Genomic DNA, 27,121 nt, shown 5'->3' with positions numbered 1-27,121 from the left:
ATTTTCCCTGTTTACCTGCCCCTACATATCAAATGCCTAATACCGGTCGGTAACGGCCGAATTCGGCCGTTACCGACCGGTAAAACCCTACCTACATCTGGCCCTAAGGGCCAGATGTAGGTAAAACTTATTTACCGATTCTTAATTACCGAATTTTACCGATTCGGTAATTAAGAATCGGTAAATAAGAAGTGGGGGTATGTAGGAACATCCAGATGTTCCATTTACCGAATCGTTAAGAATCGGTATTTACCGATTCGGTAAATTCCATTCATTCCTATGGGCTTTGAAGCCCATAGGAATGAATGGGCATTACCGGTCGGTATTTACCGATTCGGTAAATACCGATTTTGACAAGGGTGCAGGGGGTGTCACTTTGACACCCTCTAGCACCCCCACAAAAGGTTCGGGGGCCATATGGCAGGCAGACCTGCCCTAAGGGCAGGTCTGCCTGTCATATGGCACAGGTGTGCATGCACACATGTGCATGCACACCTGAATCGGTATTTTAACATCAAATACAATTTGATGGTAAAATACCGATTTTGTAGGCCTTGTGGGACTCAGAAGAGTCCCACCTACATATCAATTTTACCGATTCGGTAAATATACCGGTCGGTAAATTTACCGACCGGTATATTTACCGAATCGGTAAAATTACCGATTTTCCCTGTTTACCTGCCCCTACATATCAAATGCCAAATACCGGTCGGTAACGGCCGAATTCGGCCGTTACCGACCGGTAAAACCCTACCTACATCTGGCCCTAAATCCTTTAATATTCTGAAGGAAGAATTTGACTTAGATTGGCGGGACTTTTTCAAGTACCTCCAAATAAGGGATTTTTTAATTCATAAACTGGGGGCAAGGACACCTGTTGAAAAATGTACAGTAGTAGAGATAATTATACACTCTAAGAAAGACTCAATAGGCGGGGTGTATGGTTTACTACTGGATACGCTCCCAGACGATTTAGATAAAACTGCAATGAAGTGGCAAAGTAAACTTAATATTTCTAAGGAAGGATTTCTATACTCCTATCAGTTAGCCCAAACTATTCTTATCTCAACCAAACTCCAAGCACAATTTTACAAAACCTGCTTCTTTCTCTACTATACGCCGGATAAGATTGCAAAATGGGGAACTGGCAAAGGGACTCGTTGCCCGAGATGTAATTTATTTAAAGCAGATTCTGTTCACATTTTTGCCTCTTGTCCAGTGATACTACCTTTAATACAAGAAATAGAGAGATTCTTAAGTTCAGTTCTTTGTAGACGTGTTATTTTGTCACATGAAGCAATAGTACTGGGGGTGGGAGATCCAGATAACCTTGAGAGTGGTCACGGTTTTATATTCATTGCTATGGCAGTTCTACGGCTATGCCTAGCCTCGGCTTGGCTTGACTCGTTAATACCCTCATTTCAACAGTGGTTAGCCAGGCTTTTAGCTGTCTATAACATCGAGCTAGCTATATATAAACGAAAAGGTAGATCGCGACGCGAAAGAGGCATGAAAATCTGGACTGCTCTTACACAATGGCGAGACGCACAAAACTAATTAATATTGATGCTGTCATGTATTTATGCTATTGTTTCTTATTTTTTGTATGTACGTATGTTAAAAACAATGTAGAAACACATGTTATTAATATGTAGAATGTCTACCTGTCCAGGGGAGGTGGGGGTAATAAATATGTAAAAAATCCAATAAAAATATTTAAAAAATAAATAAAAGTGTTTAGCTAAATATTTATCATATTCTGCAAAAATTTTCAGTCATTTCACAACCATTGCTTTTATGCCATACATGGTTTAGATTTTAAGCAAAGGGAAAGTGTTTTCTTTCTGAGGAGTCAGGTGCTCTATATTCTTGAATGTATATTTTCAGTCTGATTACTGTTGTTTAAAATAATTAGAGTGGATACAGTATAATAGTTCTTTAGTATGGAGTGATGATTTTCCAGTAGCTCTGGCATGTATATCAAGAGAAAACTAGACTTCTAGACAGTCCACCATGGGTTTCTGTATGTAATATCTAATCAAATTTGGGTGGGAATAATATAACACAAGAAAACAATTGACATTGAGGTTTTCCCTTTCTTCTTACTAAATTAATTTATGATGTGTTAAAGGGACCATATTCTTCTCCAACACTCTCAAAGAATGCAGAGTAGACTCGAGACTAGGCTTCCAGCAAGACAGTAGCAGACATAAAGTACATGTTTGTTGCAAAATGGTAACTGGGCAATTAACATTTAAATCAAGTGTAAGATACAAGTAAGACATTATGCGTACCCTTCAAAGCTTCCACATTTGTGTCCTCCTGTTTATAGGTCTTTTTTACATTGTTGATTCTGAAAGTAGACACACAAAATTAAGAAAAAGCTTGAACATTGACTGCCAAACATGAACACTATCCAATATCCCATTCATGATAAGATATGCACTTACAAATTTCGATGATAGTTGAAATACCATATACAGTACCAATCAATCAATCAATCATACAAATTTGTAGAGCGCGCTACTCACCCGCTAGGGTCTCAAGGCGCTGGGAGGGTGGGGAGTCGCTACTGCTCGAATAACCAGGATGTGAAGATCATATGGCAGGAAAAATCACTTACCATTGCAACTTCTGTACACTTTATTTCGATTTGTGTACATTGCCAACTTTAATTAACCTTCGGCTGTGAGCTCCAGGTTATACTGAGAGTCAAAAAACCTCTAAAGTGCATAGTCGTAAGTGCTGCATAGCAGTATCTCTAACTTAAATGACATATGATCTAATCAAAGCACCATACTACGTTAGCAATAAAGGGCTTGTGATCATTACCTCTTGACTGCTAAGGATTCTACCCCTTCCCCGGCTACTGAGCCCGTTAACGGATATTTGAGGTAGCTTGTGCTTAAGGCTTTAAATAGTTTTTTCCAGGAAAGGTATACATTCCAATTTGCATGCCTTTTCCCCATCATTCTCAGGACTCTGAAGGCATTCAGGGGTTGTAGATTCCCCGGAAGGAACCAGGAAATTGCCACAATATAGCTAAATTGTCTTTTTTGTGAGAAAAATGGGAAAACAGTGTTGTGCGTATATATATTTTTTAAAATAATGTCCTTAAAAAATATTTGCTACACTTGGATCACCATTTCCCCAGGTTTCAGGAACAAGCAGAATTGTATCCATTTTTTTAAATCAAAGTTCTTGCATTTTTCTAAGAGGCATTCCATTTTTTCTAACTTTTGTGGCTTCAGTCTACTTGCAGTTAGTGGTGAACACAAGTGTGAAAACCATAGGTGATCCCAGAAAACTATAGATATCTGAAAAGTAGACAACATTCTGAATTCAGCAAGTGTCATTTGTGTACCTAAAGGGTTTTCCAAAGAAACTTTTAAAATTATGATAGTGAGCAGATAAAAACAGTCATTGGTGACTACGTTTTCATCTGTAACCTCTTGCCACATTGGTTGATTTACAAAAGGAATATACTGTTATATCCAACAGACTCTTCTGGTTGCAGGGATTTATAAGGTACACCCAGAGCTAACAATTGAGCTGCACCTTACATTGTGTACAAACTATACAGCAATTCAAATTGTAAAATAAAAACATTGAAAAATGGATATTAAGGAAACCTATGTGTTGCTGAAATTTACACAAGATACTGAGTTTAGAAACAGAGTTATTTGTACACCTATGAACTTGTGGTTACCCATATTATCATTTGATTCGGGGGGCATGGAAATGTAGAGAAATCCAATTAGTAATAACAAATGTAAAGTGCTTTTTTACAATATTTGGGCCATAGCTCAGCCACTGCTCAGGGAAACCTACCATACCGGGATATTTCTAAAGATTACACGCCCAGAGGAGTCCAGTGTGGTGTGACTTATGTGTTCTCACAAGGTTTTCTTACCCAGACGCCCTTGCAAACCTCATATAGTGGCTAAAAACACACAATTTCCTCACATGTTTGTGAGGAAAAGTTCCCAAATCCACAAATTTCCGACCATATATTTTATCTCCTGATAAAAAGGTACCCACTTGGGTAGGTGGGTCTCGTGCCTCTGATAGGAAAAAACATGTACGGATAAAGATTTCCCACTCATTTTTTGCAATGTATGTGGCTGTGGATTCTGGGCCCTAGCTCAGCTGGGACCCAGGACATTTCTGAAACATAGAGGTCCAGGTTTGTGTGACGTGCGGGGATTGCTTAAGGATGTTTTTCAATAAGAAGCTCTTGTAAGTCTTAATCTTGGTTACAAACACACATTTTCCTCACTCTTCTGTGATCAAACTAAAGACAGTGCAAGTTCTTTAAGAGGACTTCTATTGTCCTTCTTTAGATCCATTTCTGTTGTGGGCACTAGGCCCAGCCAGACAAGTGGGTAAGTGATTTTATCGGGACAAGAGGGGAAATTCTGTCTGGTAAGAATTTTTTAGAAACCTGCAGATTTCGGAAGTTTACATCACAAAACTGCATGGTAAATATGGGATTTTAGGCAAAGTTTGAGCTTATCAGGGCATTGTGGGTAAGAAAAGATTGTAGAATCCATTTGAGACTCATTGCCCTGGACTCACCAATATGTCTAGTTTTTTGAAAGGTCAGGATGTGGCGGCTGAGCCTAAATACCACAGCGAACCCTATTTCCATGTTTCCACATTGGTTTAGGGGCCTTTTGTGTTTCAGGCACTGGGTTGAGCCACACAAGTGGGGTAGTGTTTTGAGAAAATTGGGGGAATGCTGGGTGGTAGAAAATGTGTGGATCCCTGTAGATTCTGGAAGTCTATGTCACAGAAATGAAATGAAACATCATGGGGAACCAAGCAAGTCACACCACCTTGTACTCCCCTTGGGGTCTAGTTTTCAGAAATGTGTGGGTATGGTAGGTTTCTACAAGTAGTGGCCGAGTTTTCACCCCCTATGGGGAGTTCATTAGAATGAAGAGGAACTGTTCAAAAGCAATGGATGCGGAAGACAAGATACAAAAAAGCAAAAGCAGATTCAAAGTACGAGGATACAATGAACGAATACTCAATAAATGTAAGAAAAGAGCTGATCAAAAAACCAGAACTGAAATCCTAATGGAAAAAGCAAAGGACACGGCAGAGAACATCCTCCACGATTTATAACAACAAGAGAGTGGAAGCATTGTAAACAAGATGAGGAAATATTGGCATCTCGTCTCAGGGGATCCTGATATTGGAAAACTTGTAGGCAATAAACCAACTGTAACCTACCAAAAGAACACTTCCTTAAAGGATATGCTAGTGAAAAGCCATTTTCAAACTAAACCAAAGACAGACTGGCTCACGAACCAACAAAAGGGATTCAAAGCATGCAAATCGTGTAAGGCCTGCAAAATAGGCAAGAATATGGCAAATATTCAGGAACCAAATGGTAAAACTATGGTAATTGAAGAAAACATAACCCGTACATCAAAATTTGTCATTTACATGATAGAATGCAAGAGCGGTAAGAAATACATTGGAAGCACAACATGCATGCTAAAAAACGTTTACTCAAACATATACGTGCAGTAAAGAATGCGAACATGGCATATGCAACAGCCAAGCATATCCTTACATGCCAAAAAGGCGATTGGAGAGCGATGTGCTTCTACGGGATCAAAATTATACCAGAAGGTAACCGAGGAGGTGACCGTGTCCGGAGGCTACGTCAAGCTGAATCACAGCCGGGGGGCATCAATAACGATGAGGAACTCTATGTCCATTTGGAATAAGTCGCTCTCTAAACAAACCCAAACTGAAACCTATCAGAGTCAATATGGGTACTATACCATTACAGAAGTATAAAAACTATAAAATGGAAGTATGATGCTGTGTACTAACCCTGAATACTCCAAAGAATTAATGTTATTTAACTCATCAAAAGCGCAATTGTCTTTCTGTTTGTGTGTAAAGTTTTGGAAAAAAAACGCAATTATAAAACTACATATCCCACAATGCCACTTAAGGGCAGAAGTGGGTATATAAGTAGAAATGGAAGAAGGACTTACTGACCGTGAGCAAAGCCTTGGTGGCTGAAACGCGTTGGTGGGGGAGAGCTTGTTAATAAAAATTAGCAAATACCATTCGGTGTGCCGCATCCTTTGTCCTAAAGATTTAAAAATCGAACCTGGACCCGGTCCCAATGCTGAGCACCGGCTGTGGATCGCCCTATGAGCAAAGGGTCACGTTGGAGAAGAATATATATATATATATATATATATACAAATAAATTAATATGCAAACAAACTATACATTACACTACAAAAGAAAACATAACTTTGCGTTTACCAAACAAAGACCCGATTGATTACAAAATTTCAAACTATACAACAATATAAACGGCACACTAATTAAAACAACTAAATGCTCCAAAAATGGCAAACGCTGCAAGAGGAGGAAACTTTGCTGGATTCTCACAACAAATGAGCAAAAAAGAAATAGTACATATCAACAACTGCATAATCAAGTAAGGCTTGTATATAAACTAAAAACTACTGCTATTAAACTCCAACATATAAATTAACAAATTAATAGTAACACACACTGTAACTTTTATCATTTTACATAGACTACCTAAAAGAAAAAATACAACTTCCAAACCAACAAACTGCCAGAAAATATAAATATGACAATGAATCAAGAACAAATAATAAAGTCCACGTAAATAACAAATTATAAACTCACCCAAACAGCGACCAAATATAAACCTAACTCCTTAAACCTCAACAAAATTTCCATTTTTAATTAATATAACTTTTTTTCTCTCTTTCAACAGAAACGTAAGCACCAGCTCCATGTTAAAACAAGCTCAAAAGAACAGCAGCACAACTGTGGAAAACATCTCAACAAAACATACAAGTATGTAAACAAATTGCAAGTAACTGCATTTTTTAGCATATTAATAACAAACATGCAAAAGTTAAAATATAATATATATTTATACTATTAAACTACTCACAGATCCAATGAAAGAAGTCACCAAATCGATCATTTCACAGAAAGGAAAGCAATTATTAACTCACATGGGCTACACCTACAGTCAAGAAAGTGCATCAACAGAAACAATAAACTGGAAATGTACTAAATATTACTTTAATTAATGCTACAAAGAGGGCAACTACAAAAGATAATGTGGTAATTAATGTTAGAGAGACAAGCACTAGCTCCTAGGAACCCCAAAAGCAAAATCCTTAACGACATACTACCCAAAGTAGTGGAGTGGGCTCAATGGTTAGAGCGGCAGACCCTGATGCAGAAGTCTGGCCCGGGACCAGGTTTCAATTCCCGCCTCGGCGGGTCTTGGGCTCAATTTCCTCAGCCCTGATCATTCTCGCCTCGGTGCCTATTCTAATCATGAGTCCCACTCTGCTACTCTGGGCAATAGCTTGCTTAATCTCCACAACGGCCCCAACAACGCTAGGATGCCTGGCTTCACATTGGGGGTGCCCAGGAGTGGGCACTTCACAGGGAAAGGCCAGGAAGGGTTCCTCAGCGGTATTCGTACAAGGGCCGAGAGGCCTCCAGGTAGTCGTGACCTATACAAGCACCTCTACATTTACATTTACAAAGTCCCTGCACACATAACAGGCCAACTACTACCTAGCCCCACCTTAAAACGTTTAATTGTACATTTATTTAAGTATTTCCCTGCAAATCCCTTTTCTTTTTCTGTCCCTGTCACTCACTGTAGTTTATACAATGTCACAAAAAAAATCCTTGTTAATAAGACACCAGGTTGTCAGTGATGGTGGGTGAAATCACTAGAGTAGAGCCACAGATTTTTGGAGCCAAAGTCCAACAAACTCCTATCACTAGGAAGAATGCGATGTAGGACAAGAGAGTCAACAAAGTGAATACTGTACCACCCTGCACACAAAGGAGGGCATCAGGAAGAGATGGCATGACTAGAAGGCCAGTAAAAAAGCCACCACCGATACCTCAACTGTCCCTAGAAGATGCCAAGACATACACATACCTGGCCATTTAACAAGTACACATAATGAAGAACCCTTCCTTTTCACATGACAATCTAAATAATAAAAACAATTCCTCATCTTCTCTACAGCAAACTACCTGATGCCAAACCTGGATGATGGATGGGACCTTCAAAATGTGTCCCAAATCATTCACTCAGATATACACCATACATGGTGAATATCAACACACCAATGTCACATATGCTATACTACTAAAAAACAAAGCAGCATCTACTTTGAACTCCAAACCTATTTAAAATAACAATTTGCCTTTAGAATCAATAAAATGATAGCACCAGCCTAAGGACCTGTCAGAGAGGCATTCAACCACTATAACCTTCTAACAGAAAGCCCTTTCTACCAACAAAATGAAGACAAACTTAGTCACCTAAAGGACTATTTCTAAGGAACTTGAGTTGGCCAACTGCATCCGTGGGGACACAGATATCAAATCAAATTCCAGATATCATTGTGGAATATCTATGGCAGCACCCTAGCACAGGAAGTCAAATCAAACAATGAAGTGGAAGGATGTCAGAAGGCCTTCCAGTCCACACTAGGCAGGATTCAAATTTCTCGAAGTATTATGAAAAGAGCAAAGCTGCCAAGAAATAAGAATAGGTTTCTTTACAAACAAGGGAATCCTAAAGGTAGGCAAGGACCTAGGGTAACAATTTTTTATATTGAACAATGGTCCTTGTTAAAACAAACATTGTCGAGAATGAATATAGAACGCAATTGATTCTATATAGTCTACCCAGCCAGATAGACAGTTTAATGTAGATAGATAAGTTTTCTGTCCGAGGACAGTTGCAATATCCAGAAGAATACAGTCCTGTATCCAAAGCAATTCACAAAAGGTGTGACAAGGTGACAGGGTAACAATTTAAACACATGAACCAAAAAAAGAAGAACAGAACAAAATAAAAAACAGTCAGGCGAAACTGAAGGAAAGCTTGCTCATAGTCATACATAACGACTAGCTAGATATGTAACCACAGACGCAACACATTGAGATATAATTATCGTATGTACGCTCTTTTTTTTAAGTCGGTGACGTTTCGATCCCTATCATGGGATAACTTGGATCATCATCAGGACAAAAAATTACTGTAAGCCTGAAATACCACTAATAGTATGAGGCACTGGATACACGGTGATCCGAAAATTGTAGTGAAGTAAAACAGTTCCGGTCCCTGGGGGAAGCAGGGTTCTGATAAAGAAACTAGTAACGGGTCTTGGCGGGGTGCCAGTGCCAGTGACCTTATCAAAGCAGTACCCTGACGGCGCCAAATGGTGGGGCGTCTGGGGGCACACGGATTATCCTGCCGTTCTATGGGTTATAGTAACCCAAGGTTACTATGACCCATAGAACGGCTGGATAACGGTAATCACCGATCCTCATTGCCGATTCCTTTGCTACGCGGCACCATCCGTGTGCCTCCAGACTCCCGCCACTTGGCACCGTCCAGATACTGCATTGATAAGGTCACCGGCACCCCGCCAAGACCCGTTACTAGTTTCTTTATCAGAACCCTGCATCACAAACTTGATAAACACTGCTAAAGTAAAAATGTATATATAATTATTTGTTAAGGTTAACAATAACCAACTAATCAACGTAAAAGCAAATTCAATGCAACACATTATGTAAATACAACACATAACCCAAACAACTCTATAACAATAACATAAACATTCACATTTCCCACCCACAACAAAAGTAAGAATTAAAACTTACTGCTATGTAGCTGCAGAACTTGCTCCAATTTCACGTGACAAAAAATAGTAATCCACAAAAAGATAAAGAAAACAAATCCAAAGAGCCCCCCCAAAAATATATCAAAATCCAATAGAAATCCGGCGAAGCAATCCAAAGTCTTTAGGCTGCATAAAATAAAACTTAAAGTATATTTAAAAATAAACAGTTCCAAGAAACCCCCCCAAAAATGAAATCTAAGTAAAAACCATTGGTTTATAGTAAGACCGAAAATAAATTGGAAATCCAAATTCCCATAGAAAATGTTTGTAGACAAAAACCTGTCAAAAAATGATAACTTACTCGCACAATACATTACAGTTGCAAATATACACATAATTTAATATAGCAGATGCATTCATTAACATAATCATTTTTTTTTAAACGCAAACCGACAAAATAGTGTAAAAGCACATCTAAATATACTAAAATCTCACAAATAACACAATACTCAAGTTTAAACAGGCATCCCTAATCCACTCTTACCCTCAAAATCCTTAAAAATTCATTAAAAAGGGGACGTACCTGTTCCGATGATCAGCAACACCTAAACGCAACTTGGTTCCCGTAAAATAGACGCAAAATACCATCAATGGACTTCAAAATAGAAGGTAGTGGCAAAAGAAATTGTATGCCAAATAAAATTTTAAAAAAGACTATCTCCCGATAGAAATGGATGGGAAATATAGTAAAAATGTTTAATAAAAATTTAAGAAAATGTAAACAATATATTAAAACTGTTAAACATGTCAAAGAACACTGAAAAACATTTTAGAAAAAAATGTAAATTATACATTTAATTATAGTATGAAATTTGAATTATTATGTAACATATACTATAAAATATGTTGAAATAATGTAAAACAATTAGTCAAAAAAAGTTTTTAAAACATTTCAAATTTGTAATCAATGAAAAATAACATTTGAAAATGTACAATATACAAATATATATAAAAAAAATTGCAATTAAAAATTAACAAAAAATACTTCATTTACTTAACTCTATAATTGATCGAATTTTTGCTTACAAATGTATTTGTAAAAATTTAATGTGATGGGGGTCCGATTAACCGTCCGACTGCCATGGCCCTGGTTCGATTCCTACCGCAGAGGCCACAGCCCCCTCCCTGTATGGGCGAATCGCCAACCGCGGCAGTTGTAGTTGACTCCGTATGGATCGCGGCAGTCAGAAAAAATGCCGATAGGAATTCTGATGCTGCCATGGCTGTGGTTTCATCAAAAAGCAGATTCCGATACCTTGGTGGTTTCATGTCCATTGTTATTCCTCATCCCAAGACCACCACTGTACTGTTACCACGAAGCAACACAACAATTCCCACTCTATATGTAGAAAAAACTACAGAGCTGTTGTCAATTGACAAAGTGGACACACCTACTTTTTAAACTATAAAACATACCTCGTCTCAGACCATGATCCTTTGCACCACCCATCAGCACAACACACAAGATGATGGACGGAATGTTGCACAATGGCAAAACATTCACCCCCAGACACAGATCTGGGTTTAATCCATCGTTATTTTGCTCACCAAGCCACCCCAGTTCAGATATGCAAATCAGTCTTGATCCTGTGCCTCACGGGTACAGTCCAGCCCGAACTGCCAAGCCATGTCTTTCCTGGACTGGAATCAAGCATCCTAGTACCGGTTTCTGGCTATCAGCCGTCTTCAGCCAGGATAGCTTGACTCCAGTGGCATAGAGCACGGGACCCACGTCTGGGCATACCCTTCACACATAGGGTGAACAACAAAACACACAGGATGATGGACGGAATGTTGCACAATGGCAAAATATTCACCCCTAGTCACAGATCTCGGTTTAATCCATCATTATTTTGCTCACCAAGCCACCACAGTTCAGACATGGCCATATGCAAATCAGTCTTGACCCTGTGTCTGATGGGAACAATCCAGACCGAACTGCCAAGCCATGTCTTCCCTGGACCGGAATCAAGCATCCTAGGACCGGTTTCTGGCTATCAGCCGTCTTCAGCCAGGATAGCTTGACTCCAGTGGCATAGTGAGCACGGGACCCACGTCTGGGCATACCCTTCCCACATAGGGTGAACAGCAAAACACACAAGATGAGTTGCACAATGGCAAAGCATTCACCCCCAGTCACAGATCTGGGTTTAATCCATTGTTATTTTGCTCACAAAGCCACCCGAGTTCAGACATGGCCATATGCAAATCAGTCTTGATCCTGTGCCTCATGGGAACAGTCCAGCCCGAACTGCCAAGCCATGTCTTTCCTGGACCGGAATCAAGCATCCTAGTACCGGTTTCTGGCTATCAGCCGTCTTAAGCCAGGATAGCTTGACTCCAGTGGCATAGAGCACGGGACCCACGTCTGGGCATACCCTTCCCACATAGGGTGAAGAACAAAACACACAGGATGATGGACCGAATGTTGCACAATGGCAAAACATTCACCCCCAGTCACAGATCTCGGTTTAATCCATCGTTATTTTGCTCACCAAGCCACCGCAGTTCAGACTTGGCCATATGCAAATTAGTCTTGACCCTGTGTCTCATGGGAACAGTCCAGACCGAACTGCCAAGCCATGTCTTCCCTTGACCCGGAATCAAGCATCTTAGGACCGGTTTCTGGCTATCAGCCGTCTTCAGCCAAGATATCTTGACTCCAGTAGTATAGTGAGCACGAGACCCACGTCTGGGCATACCCTTCCCACATAGGATGAACAGCAAAACACAAAAGATGATGGACGTAATGTTGCACAATGGCAAAGCATTCACCCCCAGTCACAGATCTGGGTTTAATCCATTGTTATTTTGCTCACCAAGCCACCCCAGTTCAGATGTGGCCATATGCAAATCAGTCTTGACCCTGTGCCTCATGGGAACAGTCCAGACCGAACTGCCAAGCCATGTCTTTCCTGGACCGGAATCAAGCATCCTAGTACCGGTTTCTGGCTATCAGCCGTCTTAAGCCAGGATAGCTTGACTCCAGTGGCATAGAGCACGGGACCCACGTCTGGGCATACCCTTCCCACATAGGATGAACAGCAAAACACAAAAGATGATGGACGTAATGTTGCACAATGGCAAAGCATTCACCCCCAGTCACAGATCTGGGTTTAATCCATTGTTATTTTGCTCACCAAGCCACCCCAGTTCAGATGTGGCCATATGCAAATCAGTCTTGACCCTGTGCCTCATGGGAACAATCCAGACCGAACTGCCAAGCCATGTCCACCCATCAGCACAGCAGGACTGCCCATTTCTTTAGTTTCTGAGCAGCCAGGCCTTTCCACACATCTTCATTGCACCATTCACTGCATATATTTTGTTAAGTATTTCCCTGTAAACCCCTTTTCTTTTTATGTCCCTGTCACTCACTGTAGTTTATACAATGTCACAAAAATAATCTGTGTTATTCAGACACCAGGTTGTCAGTGATGGTGGATGAAATCACTAGAGTAGAGCCACAGATTTTTGGAGCCAAAGTCCAACAAGTTCCTTTAACTAGGAATGATGCGATGTAGGACAAGAGAGTCAACAATGTGAATGCTGTACCACCCTGCACACAAAGGAGGACATCAGGAAGAGATGGCATGACTTGAAGGCCAGTTGCAAGGCCCCGGCCAACAGGTACCACATGGCCGCCCCGATGACTGGTGGGGGTCCACCTGGGCCACCATTACAACTCAGCCTGGGAGGGCAAGGTGTAGTCCATCCTGCATCAGAGGGCTTGATAGGAATCCCTGGGGGACTGAAGTCTTGTACATAACACTTCAACAACTGTCACATCATATCAATGTTCCCTTAGCACACATCACAGTTCTTGCCAAAGTATTGTACATCTTTTGGCCCAATAGCAGTAGCCAAAGTATCTGATATGTGTTATTGATAGTGACAATCAGTGGCCCTGCACATAAGATCATAAGTATCAATCACAATTACAGTTTCACATGTGGAAATGCTGTGTATACGTGCATTACCATCAAATCATCGTCCCAGGAACAATAATATGTGCTAGTATCCCATACTATGGCCCACCACAACTGCATTTAGCTACCAGGTCTGTAACACAAACCAGCTCTGCAAGTGTTTAGAAGTGGAAATTGAAAAGACTACATCTACCATGATGCCCTGTACTTCTAACTCTGAACAAGAGGCACCTGTGTTGTTTCTCCATACTCCGTTGTCAGCCATGTCACTACTGAGGTTCACCTCACAGGCAGTTAACCATTGGTCAAATGAGGGAGGAGTGTTTGAAATGACAACTACCATCAGGCCGTCTACCTTGACCTCTGAACAGGATGCCCCAGTGTTGTTTCTCCATACTCACTTGTCAGTCATGTCACTACTGAGGTTCACCTAGCAGGCAGTTAACCATTGGTATAGTGGGGGAAGAAGTGTTTGAAATTACTACAACTACTATTAAGCCCTGTACTACTAACTATGAATAAGAGGCATCTCTGTTGTTTCACCATATTCACTTGTCAACCATGTCACCACAGAGGGTCAGGTTATATTGACTGAGGACTGTACAAACAATGCTCTGCTCAGACATGTCTGTTTACTTAGCCTGAACCTACCCTAGTCGCAAGAGCAGGAAATAATGAGTCCATTAGTGACAGCATGCCAAGTGTGTACAGCAAATATCAGCATATCATGAAGGTAACCCTGCTAGTTCAATTTCCCTGGTTATACTTTGACACTGCACAGCACACATGATTAGCAATGACAAAACTACTACCAAGTTGTGTGTATGCCTGTAGTGTACACAAATCGGTCTTAGAATGCACTAATACTCAGGTAACTTCTACATTGTGTTGGGTGCAAGTCACTGAGAGCTGGCATTTCCATCCCTCATCACAAAATTAACGATATCAGCACAGATAATGAGAAGGCTTTTACCACTTCATGTAATGGAGGTATACTAATGTCATAAAAATGAGTTAATCAGAATGGGCAATGTTAACCTCAACCCCTTTTTGCTCTCTCAGGCATGAACTCACTGTGACCCAAATGATGTAGATGTTGATGGAACGTAAATGTTTGAATGACAGTTGCCGTTTATCAATTCTCCCTATCAAAAGAGATTTACGATAATTATTTCTTGATGAAACCATGTAAACTGGCTATGTCGAAAAATGCGAGGTTTCGTACTGCATCGTAAAAGCATGCAGAAATGTTTTGAAACGCGGGAATGTGAAAACGTAAACAAAAGAGAGAAACAAAGACTTTTTACCTATGCATATAATAATGTGTTTGAGAAATTAACTTATTTATCAAAGAAAGTGTGATGACGATAACTTCGAAAATGTGTCAAAATGAACAATATCTGCATAATAAAGCATCCGAAATTATTAAAATGCTTAATTCAGAAACAATTGATAGTATGTAGATCTGCTGCTTCTGGTTGTGATAAAAACGTGTATTTCGGAATGACACGTTAATATTTGTTTTGAAAATGATAAACATGCAAATGATTTTTTTACGAGTGCCTAATATTAACATATAACCTTTAAAGAAGAATAACAATTGGAATAATGAAGAAAGTTGAAATACAAATATTAATGTGTGTTTTATATTAATCACAATGTGGTAATGACTCAGCAGCATTTCATGTAGTCCTCAGATGCTTTTTCCTTTCCTTGCTCAAAAAGCAGAATCTAGCTGAAGTAGTCACTTTAGATGCTGTGAGAATTTTTCGTGAAGTTTCTTTTCTGTATTCTACAACAACTGACTCACTTTTGATTTAGCAACACATTTGACAGAAATGTATCAATACTATTGCAAACACAGAGAGAGGGCCTGAGAATGGACAGACTGTGAGCAAAGTGATGTATTCTTACTTCAAAGGAAAGGATGCAAATATAATATAATTGGATTTGATACATTTGCAAAAGGATAACTTAATGCTTCCGGATTTTTTAGCGAGGTATTGATCACACCATGAGCAGCCCACTGTGAACAGTCAATGGAAACCATATGGGATGATGGAAAAGTTTGTTCATGCACAGTCATGTACAACACTGACATGTGAGGATTGGTGTAGGCAGTGAAATACTGTCAGACATCACTGGACATTTTCCAACATATATTTATGGTTGGAGGTGCATTCAGGAGTTTGTTTGTCAATGAAGCCTTCAACACTGACATGATGGATCTCTGACCTTCCTCTATGAGTCAACTCTTGTTGATCCAGGCTCCATAGTATAACATTATAGCAACTTCTATTTTACTGTGTGTTGGACCCGGCCTCGTGGCGTGGTCCTACCCCTCCCGCACGGCGGGCCCCGGACGACATCGGCCCTCCATCCAGCCCGGGTCGGCCTCGGGCACACCTCTGCATGCCCTCCAAACCACCAGATCCGCCAACCGGCGGCCCACAACCACTGACACAACACCCTCGGGCCGCCCCAGCATTACCGGTCCGGTGCCCACCCCGGACCCTCATTCCAGGCCCGACGCCATCTTGGGCCCATCACGTCACAGACACGTGGTCCCGGACCAGCCGCGGCCACGGCCCCAGCGAGCCCGCCATCGAGGCACCAAGAACCCTCCGGGTGGTAGAGTGGCCACTCAACCAGAGACAAGGAGAGGGGAGTTTCGATGGCTCTCCAACCATCCCCGGATGCCTGGCTTCGATCACCCTCCGGCCTCCCTGGGCTCCGGCTCCACCCCCCTGCTGGGTGTCTGGACACCATCATCCCGGCCTCTCTGACCCCCAGGCGAGAGGGTCCGGACATCAAAGAACTCCAGACCTATATCTGGGCCAGCCCCGGTGTAGGACGGCAGTTGTATCCCGGAGTCGAGAAGCCCTGCTGACGCTGTCGCGGCTGACCCTGAGACGAACTCCCCTTGCTGCTCTACCTGGAACCTGCTGGCGCTGCCGCGGTCCATCTTCGCTGTAACCACCTTGGAGCCTGCTGGCGCTGCCGCGGTCCATCTTTGCTGTAACCATCTTGGAGCCTGCTGGCCCTGCCGCGGTCCACACTCGCTGAACCATCTTGGAACCTGCTGGCGCTGCCGCGGTCCACACTCGCTGAACCATCTTGGAACCTGCTGGCGCTGCCGCGGTCCACACTCGCTGAACCATCTTGGAACCTGCTGGCGCTGCCGCGGTCCACACTCGCTGAACCATCTTGGAACCTGCTGGCGCCGCCGCGGTCCACGCTTGCTGAACCATCTCGGAGCCTGCTGGCGCTGCCGCGGCCCCACCTTCCGGAAATCCCCAGCTCGAGGATTGAGAGCTGTGCGTAGGGTCCCATTGCAACCGACCATCTATAAGACTGTCCCGCTACCTTGCCCCTTGCCACGAGACTTTCCAGATCCCTGGATCTGCTGTATATATTGAACTGAAAACTCTTGCCCGATAAAGATTGAAAACTCTATCTACGTGTGGTGTATATTTGTAGTGGTGTGGTTACTCTGCTGTACGATTCTAGGAGAGGGCCCTCCCATCGGAGGCCTCTCGACATCGCTCGGTCCCTTCTCTAAAGGAGGGGTAGACCTAGGGGTGGTCAGTCAGACACCTTCTGCCTCCCCGGGTTCGCCTTTCTAACACTGTGATTACGGTCCTTGCCATATCCTTTTAGGTCTCCTGACCTACTCACTTAAGCCTGGTATTACTTGTCATTTCTCTCTCCTGCTGTTCTTGAACAGGAGGTATGTTGCCATTTCATTTGCCTTTTTATATGAAAATAATTTTTTTAACAAAACCTTTTTTATTCCCACTCCAACCTAAGCCAACATGGGGAAGGTGTTGGACACTAACGGGGTGAAATGTACTATTCCCACTCCAATCTGTACAAATTTGAAGGAAGGAGTTGGACACTTAAGATTTTATAAATCCACTTCAAAACAAAACTTGTTTCCTAAAATATTTTTTAAATAAATTGTAAAATACACAAATACTGCACATTCTCACATTTTACAGAATGACAAAATTACCAAAAATATTATATTAAAGCACATTAATTGAAACTATTAACATTTATATACAATGTTTTACTTTAACATTTAAAATATATATTTTAATTAGTAATACAAATTGCAATATTTGTAAAAATATGTCATAACTTTAAAGTTTACGAAATACAATTGCATTGGAGTGAAATAACAAACTTCAATCAATATATTTTTAAAATATTTCTTATAATTTTATTTTCAAAAAGTTATATATTCATAGCAATTTCATAAAAATAATGTCACATTTAAATAAAATCAAACACACTCCTTTATGAAAACGTAAAAAATAATTTAAATATTTGAAAATATTTATTTTCTAAATAAATTCCATTTTTAAAACATTATTTAACTTGGAATTTAAAGATATTTAAAAAATAATATAATAAAATACATTTCAAAAACTAATTTACATATCTCAAAAGTCAAAACTCAAATACATATTTTAAAAAAATCTCCCAACCCTTATTCACTACTAACCCAACATCCGCTTCTATATTTTTTTTTCGTTTTTTAACTTTAAATATTCAATAATTAATTAAAACAATAATACCATTTAGAAAATAAATAAAGAAATATCAAAAAGGATAAACAAATAAAAAAAATGTATAAACACATAGAATCCAAAAAATACAATACATTACATACTAATAAACACTAAAGCAATATTTGCCACATCAATATTTTCACAATATTAAAAACAACACAAAGAACTATATTTTTACCATTGACATTTCTGTCCACTATATATTTGAAATCCTGATAAACTTGACACAATATTTCTGTAGCACAATAGATGTTTCCATTATTTTGTACAAACACACCTGATGTCAGGATAAGCCACCCTGTTATGTTATAAAAAATATTCCTGCCATCAAGTGGGCTTTCTGCCCGCAAACTTGGGCAAAACATTTTTGTGCTCCCTGGGGGTGGGCAGAAAAACTGGGTTGTGCTAGTAGATGAGATTATTGCCCAATGTCTGAGTGGGACGCCTGTTCCCCTTTGCTTTGCCCAAATAATAACGATTGGAATAATGAAGAAAGTTGAAATACAAATATTAATGTGTGTTTTATATTAATCACAATGTGGTAATGACTCAGCAACATTTCATGTAGTCCTCAGATGCTTTTTCCTTTCCTTGCTCAAAAAGCAGAATCTAGCTGAAGTAGTCACTTTAGATGCTGTGAGAATTTTTCGTGAAGTTTCTTTTCTGTATTCTACAACAACTGACTCACTTTTGATTTAGCAACACATTTGACAGAAATGTATCAATACTATTGCAAACACAGAGAGAGGGCCTGAGAATGGACAGACTGTGAGCAAAGTGATGTATTCTTACTTCAAAGGAAAGGATGCAAATATAATATAATTGGATTTGATACATTTGCAAAAGGATAACTTAATGCTTCCGGATTTTTTAGCGAGGTATTGATCACACCATGAGCAGCCCACTGTGAACAGTCAATGGAAACCATATGGGATGATGGAAAAGTTTGTTCATGCACAGTCATGTACAACACTGACATGTGAGGATTGGTGTAGGCAGTGAAATACTGTCAGACATCACTGGACATTTTCCAACATATATTTATGGTTGGAGGTGCATTCAGGAGTTTGTTTGTCAATGAAGCCTTCAACACTGACATGATGGATCTCTGACCTTCCTCTATGAGTCAACTCTTGTTGATCCAGGCTCCATAGTATAACATTATAGCAACTTCTATTTTACTGTGTGTTGGACCCGGCCTCGTGGCGTGGTCCTACCCCTCCCGCACGGCGGGCCCCGGACGACATCGGCCCTCCATCCAGCCCGGGTCGGCCTCGGGCACACCTCTGCATGCCCCCAAACCACCAGATCCGCCACCCGGCGGCCCACAACCACTGACACAACACCCTCGGGCCGCCCCAGCATTACCGGTCCGGTGCCCACCCCGGACCCTCATTCCAGGCCCGACGCCATCTTGGGCCCATCACGTCACAGACACGTGGTCCCGGACCAGCCGCGGCCACGGCCCCAGCGAGCCCGCCATCGAGGCACCAAGAACCCTCCGGGTGGTAGAGTGGCCACTCAACCAGAGACAAGGAGAGGGGAGTTTCGATGGCTCTCCAACCATCCCCGGATGCCTGGCTTCGATCACCCTCCGGCCTCCCTGGGCTCCGGCTCCACCCCCCTGCTGGGTGTCTGGACACCATCATCCCGGCCTCTCTGACCCCCAGGCGAGAGGGTCCGGACATCAAAGGACTCCAGACCTATATCTGGGCCAGCCCCGGTGTAGGACGGCAGTTGTATCCCGGAGTCGAGAAGCCCTGCTGACGCTGTCGCGGCTGACCCTGAGACGAACTCCCCTTGCTGCTCTACCTGGAACCTGCTGGCGCTGCCGCGGTCCATCTTCGCTGTAACCACCTTGGAGCCTGCTGGCGCTGCCGCGGTCCATCTTTGCTGTAACCATCTTGGAGCCTGCTGGCCCTGCCGCGGTCCACACTCGCTGAACCATCTTGGAACCTGCTGGCGCTGCCGCGGTCCACACTCGCTGAACCATCTTGGAACCTGCTGGCGCTGCCGCGGTCCACACTCGCTGAACCATCTTGGAACCTGCTGGCGCTGCCGCGGTCCACACTCGCTGAACCATCTTCTACAAAGCTTTTTTATGGGGGAACGCCCACACTGCATACATTATACCTGACGCTGACATAATGTAGCGCACAGCTTTACAAAGTGACCCACCTGCCTAGATGTGTCACTTTGTAATTAAGGCGCAGTGTGGCACATTGTGTACGCTCCTGCAGCATCACAGAAAAGTGAGGCAACGTCGGTGCAAGCCCTCATAAATGAGGGCCCTGGTATCGAGTGATCCTTTTACCCCCGGGGAGGCAGATTAGCAGTAACCTCCCCACTCAGGAGAAAACTATTATCTGCCTCCAGGCAGGGTAGGGGACAAAAGATTTGTAGAGTATCATAAAATGGAGTATTCTGGCATATTGTGGAGGCGCATAGAGTGGAATAGGGTGTCTTAGAGTGTAGGGCCATGGAGTGGATTGGCACGTTGTAGAGTAGAGTGGCCTGTCCCTAGAGTGGAACGGCATCTCGTACAGTGGAGTGGTGTGAAGTGGCGTGTCGTTGAGTGGAGTGGCGTGTTGTGTTGTGGAGTGGCATGTCATACAGAGGAGTGGCATTTCATAGAGTGTCGTAGAGTTGCATAGAGCGGAGGGGCATAGAGTTGAGTAGAGTGTCTTAGAGTGGAGTAGCCTGTAGCTAGAGTGGAGTGGCCTGTAGGTAGAGTGGAGTGGCGCTGTTGTAAAGGGGCATGACCTGTCATAGAGAGGAGTGGCCTTTCATAGAGTGGAGTGGCATGTTGTACAGTGGAGTGGCGTAGAGTGTCATACAGTAGGGTGTCATGGAGTGGCGTGGCGTACAGTAGAGTGGCGTAGAGTGGAGAGGCATAGAGTGGAGTAAAGTCTTTCGCTGCCCGTATTCCCCTACATGGTGCCTTTCTTGGGATGGGACCACAGCGTGACCCCGCTGTGAGAGTGGGCGCCTGGGCCCCGGGGCACATTATGGCAAAGGGCAAGCTGCGGAGGAGGCGATTGGGGGAACTGTTGACCGGCGCAGTGGCGCGATCTTGGACTTGGAGCTATTTCCTTGCCCCGGCAGTCATGTTGGCTGGAGGGGGTCCCTCTGCAATTAGCGACACAAGGGGGTTGAGCTGGGTACCTGCTGACGATTAAGGGGTGCCGGTCCTACAGACTTGCCTTCGAGCTGGTGAGGTTGGAACAAAAGCCAATAGGCCACGTGGGGTCTCTCACGGCAGGCGGCGGTGAGTAGTGATTACTTCCTAGCCTTTCTTGCTCCCCTTGACATGACGAACATGGCGACAGGCTGCAGCGGGCAGAATTCGACATAGGCCAAGTTGGAGAAGTTTGCTTGGCAGATGTCCCAGGACGAGAAGTCGGGCACTGCGGAGGACCAACGGAATGTCTCTGAGCCTACCAACAAAGATATTTTAGTGGCAATAACCATGGTGCGAATAGCTCTAGAAAATAAAATGAACACTGTGGATACGGAAGTGGCCGTCATCAGGGAGGATATGCTCAAAATGGCTGACTGTGTGCACACCGTTGAGACTACCACGGCAGACCTGGTGTCTGACACTGACACCCTCAATAAACAGGTGATTGAGTTGCGCATCTCCCACGAGGCGATGGCGACCCAACTCGACGAGTACGAGAGGCGGATGCAGCGCAACAATGTTCGCATTCTTGGTGTTCCTGAGCGGGTGGAGAGGTCTTCGGCTGATGTCTATGTTGAGGATCGAGAGGGCCCATAGTGTACCAGGGGGTAGACCTAAGCCCGAGGCCCCCCTGCCCGCTCCTGGCCCGAGTGTTCAACTAAAGAGACCGCGATTTGATCCTACAGATGGTGAGAGCGGCACCCCCCTTGACCATTGAGAATAGTAGAGTATCATTCTTCCCTGACTTTACTCTAAGAGTCCATAAACAACGCTGCCGTTTCCTAGATGTAAAATGTGCTCTCAGGGCCCTTGGGATCAAATATGCCATGTTGTTCCCGACAAAACTAAGAATTGAATCAGATGGTAAACTCTGGTTCTTCACCAGGCCTGAATATGCCGGGGATTGGATCCACCGTTGGCGCACTGTTGGCAAAAAACCGCAAAAACTGACTCCACTAACTGAAGAACCCAATGACTGGCGTCAGCACCGTCGCTCCCCGCCTCCGTCCTAGACCGGTTCTCATTGCCCACAGGGTTGAGCAGGAGAAGCCGTCCTCTTTGGGGGCTTTGTGGGACTCTTTTTGTTCCCTGCAACCTCCAGGGGCTGACTGACCCACCTGGGCTTCGGGCCCCCGCCTACAGTGGACGTTCACCGTCCATACTGATCTTGGTCTGTTTTTCTGGGGTTTGTGGTGCTCTTGTACCTAGAATGTTTAATCCACTCATTTTCTTGCAGGGCAGGGCTAATTCTGTTGCTGAGTGTTCCGATTTTTGGGAATTCGGGCTCGGGCTAGTTTGACTGATTTCTCAATCTATGCTTTACAGAGTGGGGTTGGACACGTTCCTTAAGTTGATGAGGGTGGGCGACAGGCACTCTGCTAGTTGCAGGAGGTGGGTGGGTTCAGGCCCGTCATGCAGGGAGGCTGGGTGGGGGGTTCTGTTTGAGCTGGGTGGGGGGGACTCCTCTTTATGTTTCAATGTTTTTTGGTTTCTGGTATCAATGCACTTCAATGCTGATCTTCCCACCTGTACAAGTAGTTCTATTGTCATTCATTCACGTTTCTTCCACCCCGGCCTTTTCAGGCATCAAGGAATTGTCTGGCTTTATCTGATTCCTTCTGAATTGACGTGATGGCCCCAAGTTTAGCGCTTAATTTCTCCACATGGAATGTCCACGGCCTGGGGGACAAATTAAGAGGGGCATAGTGTTGCAATATATTAAATGTCATGAGCTTGATTTGGTGTTGCTGCAGGAGACACATCTGGTTGGGAACTCCTGCGGGCCCTCAATAGGAAAGGCTACAGTATGATTGTTCACTCGGGGTTCACCTCCGGCTCTCGGGGGTGGGGATTCTCCTCCGTGAAGGTTGCCCCTACATCATTCACAAGGGGCTGACTGACCCATCTGGGCTTCGGGCCCCCCGCCTACAATGGACTTTCACCGTCCATACTGCTCTTGGTCTGTTTTTCTGGGGTTTGTGGTGCTCTTGTACCTAGAATGTTTAATCCACTCATTTTCTTGCAGGGCAGGGCTAATTCTGTTGCTGAGTGTTCCGATTTTTGGGAATTCGGGCTCGGGCTAGTTTTACTAATTTCTCAATCTATGCTTTACGGAGTGGGGTTGGACACGTTTCTTAAGTTGATGAGGGTGGGCGACAGGCACTCTGCTAGTTGTGGGAGGTGGGTGGGTTCAGGCCCGTCATGCAGGGAGGCTGGGTGGGGGGTTCCGTTTGGGCTGGGTGGGGGGACTCTTCTTTATGTTTCAATGTTTTTTGGTTTCTGGTATCAATGCACTTCAATGCTGATCTTCCCACCTGTACAAGTAGTTCTATTGTCATTCATTCACGTTTCTTCCACCCCGGCCTTTTCAGGCATCAAGGAATTGTCTGGCTTTATCTGATTCCTTCTGAATTGACGTGATGGCCCCAAGTTTAGCGCTTAATTTCTCCACATGGAATGTCCACGGCCTGGGGGACAAAATTAAGAGGGGCATAGTGTTGCAATATATAAAATGTCATGAGCTTGATTTGGTGTTGCTGCCGAAGACACATCTGGTTGGGAACTCCTGCGGGGCCCTCAATAGGAAAGGCTACAGTATGATTGTTCACTCAGGGTTCACCTCCGGCTCTCGGGGTGGGGATTCTCCTCCGTAAAGGTTGCCCCTACATCATTCACAAGACCTGGACTGACACTAAGGGTAGATATGCCGCAGCCTCGGGCACCTGGGAGGGACGGGTTGTCAACGTAGTTGCTGTGTATGCCCCTCCTGGATTCCAGGGTCTGACACTATGTGATGTGGGGTCCCTACTACTGGAGCTTCCATTGGGAGCGTTATTATTGGGTGGGGACTTCTATCTTGCAATGAATGGCTCCCTAGATCGCCTTCCACTCGGGAGGATCTGCCGAATGGCTTGTCTCTGTCTGAGTTCGCTAACGCTTTAGGGCTGGTGGATATATGGAGGTGCTTTAACCCATCGCACTAAAGATTCACTTCCAATCAGGGGTACACAGTAGCCAATCTAGAATTGATTACCTACTTACGCATGCCCAGGATATCCCTCTATTCACTGGGTCGAGCTTCCTGGCCTGCGGGATCGAGATCATTCCCCGGTCTGGGCTTCTCTGAGTCTTCCGCGAAAGGGGCGACCGGGATCCATAACTATACAGCCATGGGCGCTCAATATACCGCATATTAAAGACGCTCTCCGCAAGGCTGTGGAAGAGTATTTTGCAGAAAATGTGGGCTCTGTTGCCTCGTCTGTGACTCTATGGGGGGCTTTTGGGGTGGTAATTAAGGGTATGACAATGTCCCTTATGGTGGGTCACAGGTCCGAGAGATTGAAAAGGGTGTCAGAGTTAGAGGCGGACATCTTAGATCTCGAGGAGCCGGGGCGTGCAATCGTGATCACTCACTTCAGCATAGCCTCGTGCTCAAGAGGCAAGACTATAGGCAGCTTCTCCAGGAAGACGCCGCAGTGCGGGCTCTCTCTACCCGGCATAGGATTTATGATCAGTGTGAAAGAATGGGTAACCTTCTGGCATGGCTGCAACGCCGGGAACAAGCTTCTAGATAGGTGCATGCAATTGCCTACTCAGTGGGGGAGCTCCTCACTGATTCGCAACAGATAGCAGATGCTTTTGTGCTCCATTATGAGGGGGTCTATACGAGCTCTCCAACGTCTCAGGCCACGTGGTCGGCTGACCTCCTGGCCACTATTGAGGTGATGACCATTTCTCCGGAGGGTAGGAAGGCCCTGGAGGCAGATGTCACGGAGACAGAGACGGAGATCCAAAAACCTATACATGATGTGTCTTCCGGCAGGGCGATGGGCTCTAATGGGCTTCGAGCTTTTTAAGCCCATGGTGACTGGCTGGCCCCCCACCTCTTGAACCTCTATACTGAGTGCTTCGAGTTAGGTCAACTTCCCGCGGAGATACGTACGGCATCTATTCTGGTGATCCACAAACCTGATAAGCCTGTTGAGGACTGCAAATCGTACCACCCCATTGACAGTCGAGGCCAAGATTCTGGCCAAACTCCTGGTCAACCGGCCCCTCCCCTACATCGTGGACCTGGTCCATTCGAACAGTCAGGATTTATGCCGTGGAGTAATACGGCCCGAAATCTGCGGCGGATGGACGGGGTCCTTGGCAGAATCCACACTCTTGAGGCAGACGCGCTCCTGCTCTCGCTAGACACAGCTATGGCATTTGATACCATAGAATGGGAATTTCTCTTCGCCATTTTGACTCACGTGGGGTCGGTCCTAAACTGATACGTTGGATTAGACTACTCTATACGCAACCCACGGCACACGTGGTTGTTAACAACCAACAATTAGCCACTTTCACACTCTGCCGTGGCACGAGACAGGGTTGTCCTTTGTCTCTGTTGCTTTTCGCCCTGGTTCTGGAACCCCTGGCCGCCTGGGTCCGGGGCGATCCAGAGATACGGGGGCTTAAATGGACGTCGTGCCACGAAGACCGCATCTCGCTTTTCGCGCATGATATCCTTTTCTATTTAGCCTCTCCGGCGCGGTCACTGTGGAGGGTACTCCACATTTTTCACATCTTTGGGGCCCACTCAGTCTATCACATAAACTGGTCCAAATCCCAGATGTATGCGCTGTGGGGCACTCCCCCAGCCAGTCCTCGGGCTACTACATACCGGTGGCTCCACGTGGCTTCTGCTATTTGGGCATCTTTGTCACCCCGGAGGTTGACGTCTTCTTTGAATGTAACCTCCTCGGGCCCCTCCACCGCTTCAAATCAGACATTTTGCATTGGCGATCTCTCCTTTTCATTCTCCTGGGGCACGCGTCCTTGTTTAAAATGCTTGCGCTTCCGCATTTTCTGTATGTCTTACAGAATACCACCAACCCTGTCCCTGAGTCATATTTCTCTCAGGTAGATGGAGCGCTTCGGGGATTACTCTGGGAGGACCGCACGCCGCGGATCGCCATGAACAAACTCATCATGGGCTGGTATGATGGGGGTATAGGGCTTCCGGACTTATATCTCTATTGGTTCCATGTTTAAATATCGATTACAAAAATATAGTTAACAAAAATATAGATGTAAAAATATCGATTACAAAAATATCGACTCCCTATACTTAAACAGTACATTAATATCGACTCAAAAATATAGATGTAAAAAATATCAACTTTTAAAAATATTATAACTTAATTTAAATAATTAAATATTATTAATATTATTAACAAAATAAATTACATTACATTTTTATTTTAACTATTTATAACAAATAAACTTAATTTAATCATTATAAACTTAATAAATGTGTACATATACATATATATTCTTAAATACATTTTATTATTATCTTTATTTAATTAATAAACTTTAATAAATATATTAAAAAAACATATATAAAACATTTTGAATAAAATAACATTTTCTATATTTAATTAACACATAAAAGTATTTAAAAATAATAATACATACATTTAATAACAAAATTAAAACATTAGTAGTTAAAACATTTGATAGCGAAGGGGTAAAAATTACTATTCCCACTCCAGAGGGTGCAACAGTAGGGAAAGCGTTGGATAGCGTAGGGGTAAAAATTACTATTCCCACACCAGAGGGTGCAACAGTAGGGAAAGCGCTGGATAGCGTAGAGGTAAAAATTACTATTCCCACTCCAAAGGGTGCAACAGTAAGGAA

At 43.5% G+C, this 27,121-nt stretch overlaps 1 protein-coding gene across 1 annotated transcript in view; it reads right to left on the bottom strand.

Annotated features, from left to right (window-relative positions):
• The window catches only part of LOC144770056 (ABC-type organic anion transporter ABCA8-like), a 2,854,033-nt gene that overhangs the window by 2,012,122 nt on the left and 814,790 nt on the right, over window positions 1-27,121 (bottom strand). Inside the window, exon 11 of the mRNA XM_078654287.1 lies at window positions 2,295-2,353. Coding sequence (XP_078510413.1) covers window positions 2,295-2,353 — 59 coding nt within the window. The remainder of the gene's footprint in view (window positions 1-2,294; window positions 2,354-27,121) is intronic.

The sequence above is a fragment of the Lissotriton helveticus genome, chromosome 7, assembly GCF_964261635.1.
Source record: "Lissotriton helveticus chromosome 7, aLisHel1.1, whole genome shotgun sequence".
In the NCBI taxonomy this organism is placed as follows: Eukaryota; Metazoa; Chordata; class Amphibia; order Caudata; family Salamandridae; genus Lissotriton; species Lissotriton helveticus.
This window is presented reverse-complemented; position numbering and strand designations above follow the sequence as displayed.